The sequence below is a fragment of the Symphalangus syndactylus genome, chromosome 8, assembly GCF_028878055.3.
Source record: "Symphalangus syndactylus isolate Jambi chromosome 8, NHGRI_mSymSyn1-v2.1_pri, whole genome shotgun sequence".
In the NCBI taxonomy this organism is placed as follows: Eukaryota; Metazoa; Chordata; class Mammalia; order Primates; family Hylobatidae; genus Symphalangus; species Symphalangus syndactylus.
Window position 1 is genome coordinate 72,571,539 of NC_072430.2, and position 15,936 is coordinate 72,587,474.

General features: G+C 39.4%; 1 protein-coding gene across 43 annotated transcripts in view; it reads right to left on the reverse strand.

Annotated features, from left to right (window-relative positions):
* HNRNPC (heterogeneous nuclear ribonucleoprotein C) overlaps positions 1-15,936 on the reverse strand; it is a 57,839-nt gene that overhangs the window by 22,355 nt on the left and 19,548 nt on the right. For all 43 annotated transcript variants that reach the window (XM_055289613.2, XM_055289614.2, XM_055289615.2 and 40 more), the window contains one exon: positions 206-482. In XM_055289613.2, coding sequence (XP_055145588.1) covers positions 206-446 — 241 coding nt within the window. In that variant the 5' untranslated portion in view covers positions 447-482. The remainder of the gene's footprint in view (positions 1-205; positions 483-15,936) is intronic.

Genomic DNA, 15,936 nt, shown 5'->3' on the forward strand with positions numbered 1-15,936 from the left:
TACACAAAATGGCACAATGAAGAATATCCTTTACTTAGCCAATTATAACTATAAGCCTAATATATTTTTATTAGGCTGAATAGTTGCAATATCCAGAATATCTCAGGCTGTCAGTTTTACAGACATAAAAAAAAAAAAAGTGAATCGAAATACTCAGGCCTGAATTAGATCATCAATGAAAAAATTCACTTAATGAAGACCTTACCTAAAACCTGGCCAGCAATCATTCTGCCATCCTCTCCTGCTACAGCAGCTCGGGCATTTCTCTCATTAACGTATTGAACGAAGGCAAAGCCCTTATGAACGGAACAGCCCACAATTTTGCCATACTTCGAAAAGATTGCCTCCACATCAGATTTCTTGACCACAAGAGTGTTGAGATTCCCAATGAATACACGGGAGTTCATGGAGCGAGGATCTGTCTTGTTGGTAACGTTGCTGGCCATTGTGTTTGATGATAAGGTTTCTCACAAAGGCGAAAACTGTAAAGCAAAAAAAGTATACAGGTGAACCGATGCTAAAAACAATATTCCTTGATAAAACATTCTCCAGTCTCACTCTGAATCACTGTTAACTGCCCGGAGTATCAGGCAACTTAAAGGGACTCACAGCATTAAGTATGTATTTGCTAATAAATTCAGAGACTCCAGCCTCTGAATATACTCTAGAAATTCAACTTCTTCCTCTTCATTCTATTCCAGCAGCACTAAACTCTAAATTCTCGGGAAAAAAAAAATTCTCCCTGGCAGATCATTGGCAATATAATTTCCTTGGACATAATTCCGAGTGGCCCTCCTCTAAGTACTCAAGCAAATTAGAATTGCCTAAATTCTCTGACACCAGTTTCTGCTGTTTTTCACATTACAGGTCATGCTAACTATTCCCTGCCATCAATAATCTTGACTCAATACCGGTTCTGTATATATACACACAGCATAGCAAACGTCCAATCTGTCCCAAGCCATTCATTAGCTAGATTAATATGGATAGCTTAAACTTACCCATTAATTTTCTTCAAAAGGCAATAAATAGAATCAATTCATTTACACTGGAAAAACCTATTTCCAGATACTTCAATTACTCTGCAGTATGCTTTAGATACATAAGTATCAATACCATCTTTTTACAGACTGCAATGACTCCAAGGCTACTTTTTATATGACCTAAAATATAGGACATTTAATAATATCGGATGGTGATGATGATAAAACTAGCCAGTGGAACATGGCATGAATCAAATTAAGGATTGGGGAATTAAAGAAAAATATACAACTTTCCACAAATTATTTAAAACCAAAAATTATGTCTTTATGTATGTGATGGAGGCTCAATCCTATCATAACAACATGAAGATTCACTGGCTGGGCGCGGTGGCTCACGCTTGTAATCCCAGCACTTTGGGAGGCTGAGGCGGGCGGATCACGAGGTCAGGAGATCGAGACCACGGTGAAACCCCGTCTCTACTAAAAATACAAAAAATTAGCCGGGCCTGGTGGCGAGCGCCTGTAGTCCCAGCTACTCGGAGAGGCTGAGGCAGGAGAATGGTGTGAACCCGGGAGGCGGAGCTTGCAGTGAGCTGAGATTGAGCCACTGCACTCCAGCCTGGGTGAAAAAGCGAGACTCCGTCTTAAAAAAAAAAAAAGAAACAACAACAACAATATGGAGATTCACAATACCATCTCAGGTCCTGTATAAGCGAAAATGTTTCATTTCATTCTTTTAGCATTTTGTTTCCTGCCTCTTCCCACTCCAACCCCCAATCTTGAACAAGATTTAAAAACATTCTTAAGATTGATTTCCCCTTCATCCCTTTGAAAGGTACTGATGAATCAAGATTCCAGTATTTGTTATCCTTCCAATCCTCAAGTGAATCATGACAAACTAGTTCTCACAGATGATGTAAAAAAGTCTAATGTATACATATATGTACATAAAAACAGGTAGTATAACACCATTTCATATATACATGACTCCTATCATTCTGATGCTTAATACAGTCATTTAACAGGCAGTACTGATTTAAAAGCTCAAACAAAACTTCACTTCCTTCCAAGTATTACTGAAATTCAAAAGTCTGTCTTTATGTTACTTTCTAAAGTATATCTTTACAAAAAGTTCTTAATATTTTAACACTAAGCAATAAAAATTAACAAACAGTAGCCACTGAAATCCACCAACAGCCTTTCAGCTATTAAGTATGCCAGAAAGTCTGAGGACACTAAAAAGAAGAATTAAAACAAAAATTTGCATTGAGGCCTAACTGGTTTCAGATACTACCGCTGGTTATTAAGATTTTCTATTATTACAAGTGGAGGTATAATCTGGTTTTAAGCAACTATTTTTCACAAATAGGTTTATCAATAGAAAATATAATCTCCATAGGTTTACTGAGAAGAAATTACCAGGGGTGAGGGGCTCCATAAGCCAACACAGAATACTGAACATAAGGGAAAAAACCCATGAAACCACAGTCCAATGTTCCAAATGGACATTTGCAAAAAAATACAGATGTGAAAGGGGTACCCTTTGGAATCACAGACAGAAATAGATTTAAATGACCATTTCCTCAATTTTCATAAGTCTGAGTACATAGCTAGTACTAATCAAGATGCACGGAATTCATATCCGACGGCATTTTTCACGTGTATCAGGGCTTAATTCTCTCAAAGATCTACACAGGAAAAACTCAGTAGAAAAGCATCCAGGCATACAAGTAAAAGGATGCTACCAACGGTTGTTATCTCTGAGTTTAAGGATATGATTTCTCACTTTCTTTATGGTCTGGTTATTAAATTTGCTACAAAAATCATGAACTACTTATTTTAAAAATACAATAATACCAACTTCCAAAGGTTGCCTAAAATTAATAATATACCCATACTTACTATGAGGATTTAAATTCAAGATGGGGGCAACAGTAAAAACAGATGTACTCACAAATACCGATTAATTCCACTCTTAGTAACGTATCCTCCTAAGGAATGAACAGTCACTACAAATTTATTCATTTTGGGGGTCAAATATTTACTACCATGTGCTGAGTACCACATTCCGGGGAAAATCCAGGGCGCAAATAGTAACAAAGACTGTCCTGAGAGCTTCCTTAAATTCTAGTGGTATCGCTATTTCAAATTTTATGGAAGAGGTACATTTCCTGAAGTTTTAGAAATAACCAAATGATGTCAAGTCACGCTTCATCCTACTTCAAAATTTTAAGGTATCATACAGATGAAATTTCCATAAAGGGAGGACGATACTGTAATACAAAGAAACTTCTGGAAAAGAACTGGGATTCTTGGAAGGGGGCAGCAAGAGCAGAGTAGTTTTTGAATCTCTGACTCCCAAAAGAAGACTCAAGATGGCAAAATCACTATCCTACAGACAGCATTTAAATCAAAATTCCAAAATGCAAGGCAGTAAAGGCAAGCCAGCATATATGGTTTCACTGACTGTGGGAGAAATAAAAGATAAGCAACTTGGAGAATATAAGACTTAGAAATACAAGAATACCAAAATAACCAGCAAGTATTTATTGAAAAGCAAGAACAACGAAATTTTAGAAAAACAGTTAAACTTGGAAGTTTTACCTGCTCTAATAGTGGGTGAGCACAAGGTCTTCAATAAAAATGTGTGAAGGTGCAAGAGCAGTTTCGCCCCGTAAAGTCTCATAAGTGAACAAACCCTATGTGGTTGATTCCACTGCCAATCCCCCTTCCTGTCACCAAAAGGTAACAACCATTCTGACTTTACTAGCACTTTCTTACTTTTAAAATAATTCTAGTGCCTAAATGTATAACTGTAGACATTCTAGTCTTCCCAGAAAAATAAACGTGATGCATTTAAGGCATTTTTGTAGATAAGTTCCACTTCTATTACATTAGGTTAAAATTTATCTGTTTAAGAATCCAGGGTATTGACCTGTGGTTTCCCAGTCTGTAATTTTCCAGAATTGATACTCTCAGTACAATTCCACATATTCTTCTGTAACTCCTGAAAGTGGCAGCTGGGACCAAAGGCTTACTCAGCCTCATCTGCAATCTTTTGTCAAGACTACCTTATCCTACAAGTGGCAACACCTTTTTGCGGTGTTATTGATGCTTAAACAATACCATTTCTCTCTAGGTAGTATGGTGTGGTTTCTCGAGCACCACCTTTAACATGTTATGCAGACTGTTGTTAGAAATTCTAAGAACAATCCCTCAGTTCTTTCATGTAACGGGTTGCCAGCATCCATTCGTAGTAGTACAATAGTTTTGATAAGTAAAACAAACGCCTTGATCACTTTAATTTGAGCTGGAGTTTCACTCTTGTTGCCAAGGATGGAGTGCAATGGCGCAATCTTGGCTCACTGCAACCTACACCTCCCGGTTTCAAGTGATTCTCCTGCCTCAGCCTTCCCAGTAGCTGGGATTACAGGCATGCGCCACCAAGGCCGGCTAATTTTGTATTTTTATCAGAGACTAGGTTTTCTCCATGTTGGTCAGGCTGATCTCGAACTCCTGACCTCAGGTGATCCGCCTGCCTCCACCTCCCAAAGGGCTGGGACTACAGGTGAAAGCCACTGCGCTCGGCCCTGATCCCATTTTCTTGCCTTAATTGTCACTCCCTTTACACTGGAAAGTGTAAAAACCACTTGTAGAATGAAAAGGTCTGCTTTTGCTTTTTGCCTTATACAGATCTAAATTACTTGGTCATATTCTATATGAATTTTTATAACAGAGTTCTAACAACTAACAACCCAACATTAATAAATGTCCAGCAATAATAGTCTTTTAAAAATACAACTTCGAGTGATGTGCAAATTATAATTTGAGTCAAAAAGACAGTATCTGAAAACGTACAGTACATAGGAGACATAAATTACTACATAAAAATCATGTAAGAACAGACAGTACAGAAACACATCAAAATATCTTAAAATGTTCTGTGGGTACTCTGCTTGTGATTAATCTTTACAATCATTTTCATAGTTTCTCCGTATTTCCCAAATTCACTACAATGTACATACAAGCTTGGGATTTTTGTAGGAAAAACTCATTTAAGTCAAACAAATATTCCTTAAAACAGAAAACTGATTTGGTGGAAATTTTAAAAGGTTAATCACATTAGTAATAATAATCCGAGTCTTAATGCACCTGTATATACTCAAATATTTTGAGGTCAATGCCCCTCATCATCTTATTTCCTCTCTTCTAGTTGAAGGGGTCTAGAATTTTTCTTTTTTTAATGCAAGCTAACCCAGGGATCCTACTCTATCACCATTTACTAGTAGGTAATAGTTGAATAATGCTGTTAGATAATAAAGTGGCATTAATTTACATGAACTAGATTTAACATTAAGAAATCTGGGGCTGGGTGCAGTGGCTCAGGCCTGTAATCCCAGCACTTTGGGAGGGTGAGGCGTACAGCTCATGAGGTCAAGAGATCAAGACCATCCTGGCCAACATGGTGAAACCCTGACTCTACTAAAAACACAGAAATTAGCCAGGCATGGTGGTGCGTGCCTGTAGTCCCAGCTACTTGGGAGGCTGAGGAAGGAGAACCACTTGAACCCAGGAGGTGGAGGTACCACTGAGTCGAGATCGCGCCACTGCACTCCAGCCTGGACGACAGAGGGAGACCTCATCTCAAACAACAACAAAAACCAAAAACTGAAATCTTGATGGAGAATAACATTTCCAATTCATGAATCTACAGTTCACATATTCCAAGCCAGGTGAGGTAGCTCACACCTGTGATCCCAGCACTTTGGGAGACTGAAGGCAGGCGGTTCACATGAGGTCAGGAGTTCAAGGCCACTCTGGCCAACATGGTGAAATCCCATCTCTACTAAAAAGACAAAAATCAGCCATGTGTGGTGGCATGCACCTGTAGACCCAGCTACTCGGGAGGCTGAGACAGGAGAATGCACTCCAGCCTAGGCAACAGAAGGAGACTCTGTCTCAAAAACAAATATACAGTTCAAATATTCCAGCTTCCATTATTTGTAAATCAAAAGGTTAAATACTTAAAAAGTGAAGCAGTAGTCTAGTCACATTTCCAGCCAGGCACTTTGGGAGGCCGAGGCGGGTGGATCATGAGGTCAGAACGAGACAGTATCCTAGCTAACATGGTGGAACACCATCTCTCCTAAAAATACAAAAATAATTAGCAGGGTAGGGTATGGTGGCACGCACCTGTAGTCCCAGCTATTCGGCAAGCTGAGGCAGGAAAATAGCTTGAACCTGGGAGGTGGAGGTGCAGTCAGCGGAGACAGCGCCACTGCACTCCAGTCTGGGTGACTGAGCGAGACTCCGTATCAAAAAAAAAAAAAAAAAAAAAAAAAATTCCTCAACAAATGAGAACCTTAGGTGCTATTTCTTTCTTAAACTCAACACTGTCATCAAAAGCTCTGTCACGAAAAGGATAGACTTTAAAAACCTAAAATGAGGCCAGGCACGGTGGCTCACACCTGTAATCCCAGCACTTTGGGAGGCTGACACGAGCAAATCACCTGAGGACAGGAGGTCGAGACCAGCCTGGGCAACATGGTGTAACCCGGTCTCTACTAAAAATACAAAAACTAGCTGGGTGTGGTGGTGGGTGCCTGTAATCCCAGCTACTTGGGAGGCTGACACAGGAAAATCCCTTGAACCCAGGAGGTGGAGGTTGCAGCGAGCCAAGATCATGCCACTGCACTCCAGCCTTGGCAACCGTGTGAGACTGGGTCTCAAGAGAGAAAAAGAAAAAGGATAAAAAAAGAGGAAAAATAGTGGTAGCACTCAAATTTCTATTATACACATAAACAAATGCATTTGTATATTATATACTATAATTTCATTACAGGTTCTTATTCTTGTTTTTAATCAAAGGATCACCAAAGACCTGTTTTACCTAGAAAACAAAAGTCAAAACCAGGAATACTAAGTTATTTCTAATGCCCAAAAACCTGTGTTTTTGTCTGATATGCTTGTTTGTTTTACCATATGCTCTATCCTGAAGCAATAAAAGCAATCTGAGATTTTAATAGTAGTGGGAAGGACAAGAAATTTCCTGAATATAGAAATTCACCTCTACTCGCACTCTCACCATCCCAGCCACAGCTTAAAAGCAAAAAATAAGTAAAAACTCTATTAAACATGGAGTCAAGCCTTCAGCTTCCTTTTTTTTCTGGACACTGCATGCCAGCTTTGATAGAGTTTAGGGCATAGGAGATCAGTGCCACTCAACCGAACTGTTTTCAGTATATCTTGGCTTATTTAGTGCAAAAGTACACAAGTTAAACAAAGTACAAGATGTTTCTACTGGGCATTTATTTCAGCAAGCCCTGGCCACCTCTCCACATGGGTTAATCACATTATACTTAAACCATTGGTCGAGGAAAAAAAAACTAAACATGCTGTCACTTTCACTTACCAGACATTATCTCACACTAGAGACAAAGGAAAATATATATTACCTCAGATTTGGAAATTCAAAACCCTGCCTTTACAATTTCCTTTATTACTGTATCTTAAAATCTCAACTAGGCCAGGTGCGAAGGCCCAGGCCTGTAATCCCAGCACTCTTGGAGGCCGAGGCGGGTAGATCATGAGGTCAGGAGTTCAAAATCAGCCTGGCCAACGTGGTGAAACCCTGTCTCTACTAAAAAGACAAAAATTGGTGGTGGCAGGTGCCTGTAATCCCAGCTACTCGGGAGGCTGAGGCAGAGAACTGCCTGAACCCAGGAGGCAGAGGTTGCAGTGATCCGAGAGTGCGCCCCTGCACTCCAGCCTGGGTAACAGAGCAAGACTACATCTCAAAAAAAAAAAAAAAAAAAAAAAAAAAAAACACACACAAAAAACCACCACAACAAAACCTAAACAAGCCCCTGCATTCAATTCAAATTAAATGCCAATTCTATATACTAAATATGCTATATATGTAAATTTTCCCTTTGCAGAATTTCAAAGACAAAAGTGACACTAGATGGCAGCAATGAGTTGTCAATTTTCTAAACGGTTTACTCAGTCTTCTGTATTCCAAAGTTTTCAGTCATTCACAATAGTTTCTGAATACTCTTTGGATACTATAAATTCCTCTGCATACTTGGATGATCATCATTTGATCTAAGTTGTTGAAGACACTTCAACTCTTATTTTGCCTATTTAGGTCCAGCTACCCTATCCCACATTACTCTCTGTCTGGTCACCATTTTTGTACTGCTTCCTATGGATCTTATTGCTTTCAACTACTTCCCTCTGGCCTCTTCAGAGGCCAACAATGCCTGGAAAAATGTGCATTTTAATTTGCTGAACTGCCAGGAATCATTAGCTCATTTAATCAAAAACAGTATCTCAAGGTAAATACTGCGAGAGTAATCTCTGAGAAAATAGTAGTACCTGGTGATATTACTAAGACATTTTCAGCCTATGAAGAAACAAAGTTGGCTACTTTTAGAAAACATTATGCTAACTGCTATGTTTAAGTATTATAACTAAGAATACCTAAGACCTTGTACATCATGGGGGGGAAATGAGTAATTCAATAAATGGTACTACTAGGTAGCCATCTTTTTCAAAAATTGGAACCAACCTCACTCTAAATCCTAAATACAAATCACATAAAAAAAAACTGCATATGCAAATGTCAAAACCCAAATGAAATAAAACTTAATTCTCAAAAGAGTAACAAAATTTAAAAATGGCAGGAAATCCAAACAAATGGATCATAAATATAATAATATATAATAATAAGGTGTGGGGCCAGGCAAGGTGGCTCACGCCTGTAATCCCAGCACTTTGGGAGGCCAAGGCAGGAAGATCACCAGGTTAAGAGGTCGAGACCAGACTGGTCAACATAGCGAAACTCCATCTCTACAAAAAATATTAAAAATTAGCTGGGCGTGGTGTCATGCGCCTGTAATTCCAGCTACTCTGGAGACTGCGCCAGGAGAATCTCTTGAACCCAAGAGGCGGAGGTTGCAGTGAGCCAACATCAAGCCACTGCACTTCTGTCTGGTCGACAGTGCAAGACTCCATCTCAAAAAGATGTTAAGACACATTATTTAAAATTTATTTACATTGGTGAGGATTACACCAATTTAACATCTGAGAGTACTGTCAATGTATGCTAAAAGGGCCAGGTAAAACTTGGTGAGCGGAGTACAGATTTGCAAACAGATTACTCTCTATAATTACATAGGGGGAAAATGTACCTTTACAATGAAGACCTGGAGGTCTCAACCTAAACTAAGGGATCAAAGTTACAAAGTTGTAGGACAACCTAACATTGCATGCCTCCTGATGTGACACACTTAAACACGCATTATCACTACGCATTATTCTCAGCAAGCTATTTTCTAGAATCTATATATGGGGTAAACAATCAGACAATTTCAAGTTTATGGGAAATCACAATACAACTGGTTTGGACATCTCAAAAAAATAAAAACTAGGGGCCTTTTTCTAGATTAAAAAAGCAGTGCCGGCATGGCCAATATGGTGAAACCCCATCTCTACTAACAATACAAAGACAAGCTGGGTATGATGGCACACACCTGTAGTCCCAGCACTTGGGAGGCTGAGGCAGAATTGCTTGAACCCTAGAGGTGGAGGATGCAATGAGTCAAGATCGAGCCACCTCATTGTCTCAAAAAATGGGGATGTAGGGGGGTGGGGGAGACAGTGTGTGAATTCTGATTGAATACTAGACTGGGGAAAAGAGACATTTTTATCTAGATAATTTTACTATGAATTGTTTAATTACTTCATTGATGTTCATTATTGTTTTGATAATATTTTGGTGGCATATATTTCCTTCCTAGGAGATGCAGCCACATGGAAGCTCCTAACTTCAGTGTGTATCATGTTCGCTTAAGTATCATGTCAACAAAGTTTGAAATCATTCAGGAGAAAAGTGTAGAGAGCAAACGTGGCAGTTGCTATCTGAAGAGTGGGGCTTACACAGGAATGGCTTATTCTATGTATGTATATATTGTGTTCCAAAGTTTTCTTAAGATGCTATATATAGCAGATTCAAAAATGATATATACCAGATTGCACATTTCACCAAATTTCCAAAGTAAGATTACATCTCTTTTTCTGTCAAATCTGCTTATGTAACAATAACAATGATCATGCAACGAAGTGAAGGAAAATAAATTGGCATTTCCATTGTTTTAACTAAGTAAACCAGTACACGTTTTGTAGGTTCATATGAAAATTCTCAATAAAAAGTATCAAGCAATGGGACGGTAGGTCCCTGTATCTGTATTCATTAAGCAACTGAGGATATTCAAGTACTCCCATGTTTGCTTGGAACTAAAAATGTAATCTTTTATATACATCTGTGACAAAAGATACTTGACAGCCATTAAACAAAAATGTGGTAGAATACTTATTGACTGGAAAACATCTACCACGTAGAGGTTCTAACACTGTAATAATTACATATTAGTAAAATATACATATATATATATCTGTAGCTATTTAAGACAGAGGACAAGAACGTAAAAATGTTGGTGGTAGTTACCTTTGAGTGCTGATGACATATGGAAATGAGTAAATACTATTTTTATCTGCATGTTTGCTGCAAGTTTTTTTTTGTTTTTTTGTTTGTTTTTCTAAGATGAAGCTTAGCTCATTGCCCAGGCTGGATTTGCAATGTTGCAATCTCGGCTCACTGCAACCTCTGCCTTCCGAGTAACTGGGATTACAGGCACCCGCCACCACGTCCGGATAATTTTTTGTATTTTTAGTAGAGACGGGGTTTCACCATATTGACCATGGCTGGTCTCCAACTCCCAACCTCAGGTGATCCGCTGACCTCCACATTCCAAAATTGCAGGGATTATAGGCGTGAGCCACTGCGCCTGACCGCAACTTCTCTCTATAAAGCACTTTCAGAAGCAAAATTGTTTCCTATCGATGTATGAATGAGTGATGTAATGCAACAAATAAAAAATTAAGGTCTTAAAACATCTCCATGTAAAAAACTAATTCATGTAGTTTAATTTCCCCCGAGGTCCCTCAGAAGATGCTAAAAATTCCATTTAAGGTATCCTTTCTCACCAATGGTGGAGGCTTTTGAATTGCCAAAGTCAGAGAACTCACAATCTAATGATATGCAATTCTAAATCATAGTTGACTCTTAATTCTTCCCTTAAATCTATATTCTTGGAATTACATTCATCAGTAAACCAATTATTAATCACACATTGCTTAATGACAGGGAAATGCGTGAGAATTGTATCATTATGCAATTCTGTCACTGTGTTAATGTCGTAAGAGTGTACTTACCCAATACCAAGCTAGAGAGTGTAGCCTACCACACACCTAGCCTGTATCGTATAGCCTATTACTCCCAGACTACAAACCTGCATAGCACGCAAAGTACTGAACACTGTAAGAAGTTCTAACACAGTCCAGGAACGGTGGTTCATGCCTGTAATCCCAACACGGAGTTTGAGACCAACCAGACCAATATGGTGAAACCCAAGTCTCTACTAAAAAAGAAAAATTAGCCAGGCATGGTGGCATGTGCCTGTAGGCCCAGCTACTCAGGAGGCTGAGGCAGGAGAATCGCTTGAATCCCGGAAACAGACGTTGCACTGAGCCAAGATCACACCACTGCACTCCAGGCTGGGAGACAGAGCGAGACTCCATCTCAAAAAAAAAAGAGAAAACGAGCTGAGTCTAAGTTCTAACACAATGTTATTTGTGTACTTCAAAAAAGAAAAAGTACAGTAAAAATATAGTACAAAAGATTTCAAAAACGGGCTGGGAGCAGTGGCTTACGCCTGTAATCCCAGCATTTTTGGAGGACGAGGCGGGTGTTCGAGAGGTCAGGAGTTCGAGGTCAGGAGTTCGAGACCAGCCTGACCAACATGGAGAAACCTCGTCTCTACTAAAAATACAAAAATTAGCCAAGCATGGTGGTGCATGTCTGTAATCCCAGCTACTCGGGAAGCTGAGGCAGGAGAATCACTTGAACCCAGGGGGTGGAGATTGTGCCACTGCACTCCAGCCTGGCAACAAAGCGAGACTGTCTCAAAAAAAAAAAAAAAAAAAATTCAAAAACGTTATACCTATATAAAGCACTTACCATGAATGGAGCTTTTAGGACTGAATGTTGCTTTTGGTGACTGTACTGAGTGAGTGGTGGGTTTGAAGTCGTGAGACATTACCATACACTACTGTAGACTTTATAAACACGGTACACTTAAGGCTACAGTAAGTTTGTAAAACAAATTTTTCTTTTCTTTAATATACTAACCTTATTTAGTTTACTGTAATATTTTTACTTTGAAAAAACTAAGACATAAACATTAGCCTAAGCCTATAAGTGTTCAGGATCAGCAAGATGTCACTAGGCAACAGGAATTTTTCAGCTCCATTATAATCTCTTTTACTTTTTAGTGTTTTTTTTTTTTGAGAAGGAGTTTCCCTGTCACCAAAGCTAGAGTGCAGTGGCACAATCTCGGTTCACTACAACCTCCACTTCCCAGGTTCAAGTGATTTTCCCGCCTCAGCCTCCTGAGTAGCTGGGAACACAGATGTGCACCACCAAGCCTGGCTATGGGGTTTCACCATGTTGGCCAGGCAGCTCTCAAATTCCTGACCTGAGGTGATCTGCTTGCCTCGGCCTCCCAAATTGTTGGGATTACAGGCATGAACCACCACACCTGGCCTGCTCCATTATAATCTTAAGGGGCCATAATATATGTGGTCTGTCATTCACCAAAACATCTATGCAGCACATGGCTCTATATTTTTCTTTGACAAAACACTTCAAACTCTTCCCCATCCTAGCCATCTATGAAAATAAATGATGCCTTATAGGTCGGGCGCAGTGGCTCATGCCTATAATCCCAGCACTTTGGAAGGCCGAGGCTGGTGGATCACGAGGTCAAGAGATCAAGACCATGCTGGCTAACATGGTGAAACCCTGTCTCTACTAAAAATACGAAAACAAAAAATTAGCCGGGCATGTTGGCGGGTGCCTGTAGTCCCAGCTACTTGGGAGGCTGAGGCAGGAAAATGGCGTGAACCTGGGAGGCAGAGCTTGCAGTGAGCTGGAGATTGCGCCACTGCACTCCAGCCTGGGAGACAGAGTGAGACTCCGTTTCAAAAAAAAAAAAGAAATGTCGTCTTGTAACAAATAAAAGTTAGTCTGCCAATTTCACTTTAACACAGTACTCCAAATTTTGAGTTCCCTTGAAAAAGAAAGGAATATTCTGGATGCTCTCCAGATGCTACTTTCTGTTTACTTTGGCACTGTCAACACATACAGAATTACAACTGACCCTTGAACAATATGGGTTTATACATGGATTTTCTTGAGCCTAAACCACCCAAGAGAGCAAGATCAAGCCTTCATCTTCCCCTCAGCCTACTCAATGTGAGGACAAAGAAGACATTTGTGATGATTTACTTCTAGTTAACAAAGTCAATATATCTTCTGCTCCTTAATAACCTTTTCTTTTCACTAGCTCACTTTCTTGTAAGAATACAGTATATAATGTATCATATACTGAATCTGTGTTAATTAACTGTTTATCAGTAAGGCCTCTACTCAGCAGTAGCTCATCAGTGAAGTTTTTGGAGAGTCCAAAGTAATATATGGATTTTTTATTTTTGAGGAGGTGCTGGCAGCTGGTGCCTTAACACCCCTTGTGTTAAGGGTCAACTGTAAATATAAGAATCCTTATTTATCAATGTAATCCTAACCTCTATGTTTTGACAACTCTTTTGTTGGACTTTTTATTAAGTACAGGGCTTAGCAGTTCATATTTCATCCTCTTCTACCTAGTTCATAATCACTAAAGATCACATACAGCTCCAGCGTTAAGAAAATTTCAGCCTTTGATTTTGCTGTAAAGTATAAACAACCCCTCTCAATTATGTATCCTTCACTGATAGGACATAACCTCATGAGTCATCAATACCCAATTTTCCTTCAATACAAAAGTTTTTCATGATGTATTTCAATTTTTGAACAATGATAATTAGTAAAGTCAATCTCAACTGACAAGCTGTCCTGCATTATTTTTTGTACCCTGAAAAGTTATACTCTGGTTTAGTTTCTAGCACAACTCAGTATGTTTTAAAAAAAAATCAAAATTTTAGGTAACTCATACTTCCAAAATGAAGTAAACTGAAAGTGGATACAAAAATACCTATCCTTGGCTGGGTGGGGTGGCTCACACCTGTAATCCCAGCACTTTGGGAGGTTGAGGCCAATGGATCACTTGAGGACAGGAGTTCAAGACCAAATTGGTCAACATGGTGAAACCCCATCTCTACTAAAAATACAAAAAAAAATTAGCCAAGCATGGTGGCAAGTGCCAGCAATGCCAGCTACTTGGGAGGCTGAGGCATGAGAAAGAATTGTCAGAACATAGGAGGCGGAGGTTGCAGTGAGCCGAGATCACGCCATTGCACTCCAGCCTGGGTGATGGAGTAAGGCTACATCACAAAAAAGAAAAAAAAACCTGTATCCTCACAAATTCAAGCCATGTCCACTATGACCGAACCTTAAAATGAGGTCACATTTTAAATAGAGTATAAACAGAAAACTTTTGGAGGCTGAGGTGGGAGACTGCGTGAGCCCAGGAGTTAGAGACCAGCCTAGCCAACAACGTAGCAAGACCTTATCTCCACCAAAATTAAAAATAAAATAATGTCCAGCTAACTTTGTTGTACTTTTAGTACAGACGGGGTTTCGCCATGTTGCCCAAACTGGTCTCAAATACCTGGTTTCAAGTATCTCCCCACCTCAGCCTTCCAAAAGTTTGGAATTACAGGCATGAGCCACTGCAACCAGCCTAGACACACGTGTTTCAAGATCAACAGCTTGCTAGTGGCAGGCACTTTCTTTGGGAAGTCAATCTCTTTTAAAATCAGGTTCCTTATCTGTAAAATGAGTATCATTGATAGTATTTGTCTCACAGGATAGGAATGATGCATAAATGAAACAAGGTACACAAAACACTGGAAATGATGGTACCTGGCACATATCAAGTGCTGCTGCTACTACTGTATCATTTACTATTATTGGTACATACCAACAAAAAATGGCCCAAGGACACAAACAGGTGACTAACAATCCTAAAGGTATATGAAGATTAACACTATCAAGGAAATACAAATTAAACCAAGTACCATGTTCCACCTACCAAACAAGCAAACACATTTTTAATTACAGTATCTACTGCAGGCAATGGTCAAAATAAATGGTCCATATGAACTCATACTGCATTTCCAGAAAATGGGATTATTTCATCAAAAGTTTTAAAACTGCGTATTTTTTGACTAAGTAATTTTACCTTTGAGAACTCATCTGAAACAATCAATGGTGTGGACACATTAACAGTGAAAAAGTAGAAAACAAGTGCCTGACAATGAATGAGTACGAATTATTTCAGTGCACCAGTCCAATGGAACACAATTTAAATGACACGTGACACTGACATGGAGCATAACCAAAATATGTACAAGATTACATACCAAGGTGACATCTAAGGATAGGATGGGGTTTTGAGTTTTTTTAATTTTTCACTAATAATACATAATGTTTTTATAATTTTTCTTTCTGCAGAGATAGCAAAATGCTACCCTGAAACTTAGTCATCATGATATACAGATAACTGAGTCAGCAAAGCTCTTCTGCAAAACCCTAAGCAAAAATTAGGCCCTTCTCTTCCCCAAGAGCAATTCAGAACTAAACAGAATCAAGGAATTGGGGCTGGGCGCAGTGGCTCATGCCTGTAATCCTGCCCGCACTTTGAGAGGCCGAGGCAGGTGAATCACCAGAGGTCAGGAGTTTGAGACCAGTCTGGCCAACATGGTGAAACCCCGTCTCTACTAAAAATACAAAAAAAAAAAAAAAAAAAAAATAGCCAGGTGTGGCGGCACATGCCTGTAATCCCAGCTACTTGGGGGGCTGAGGCTACAGAATTGCTTGAACCGGGAAGCA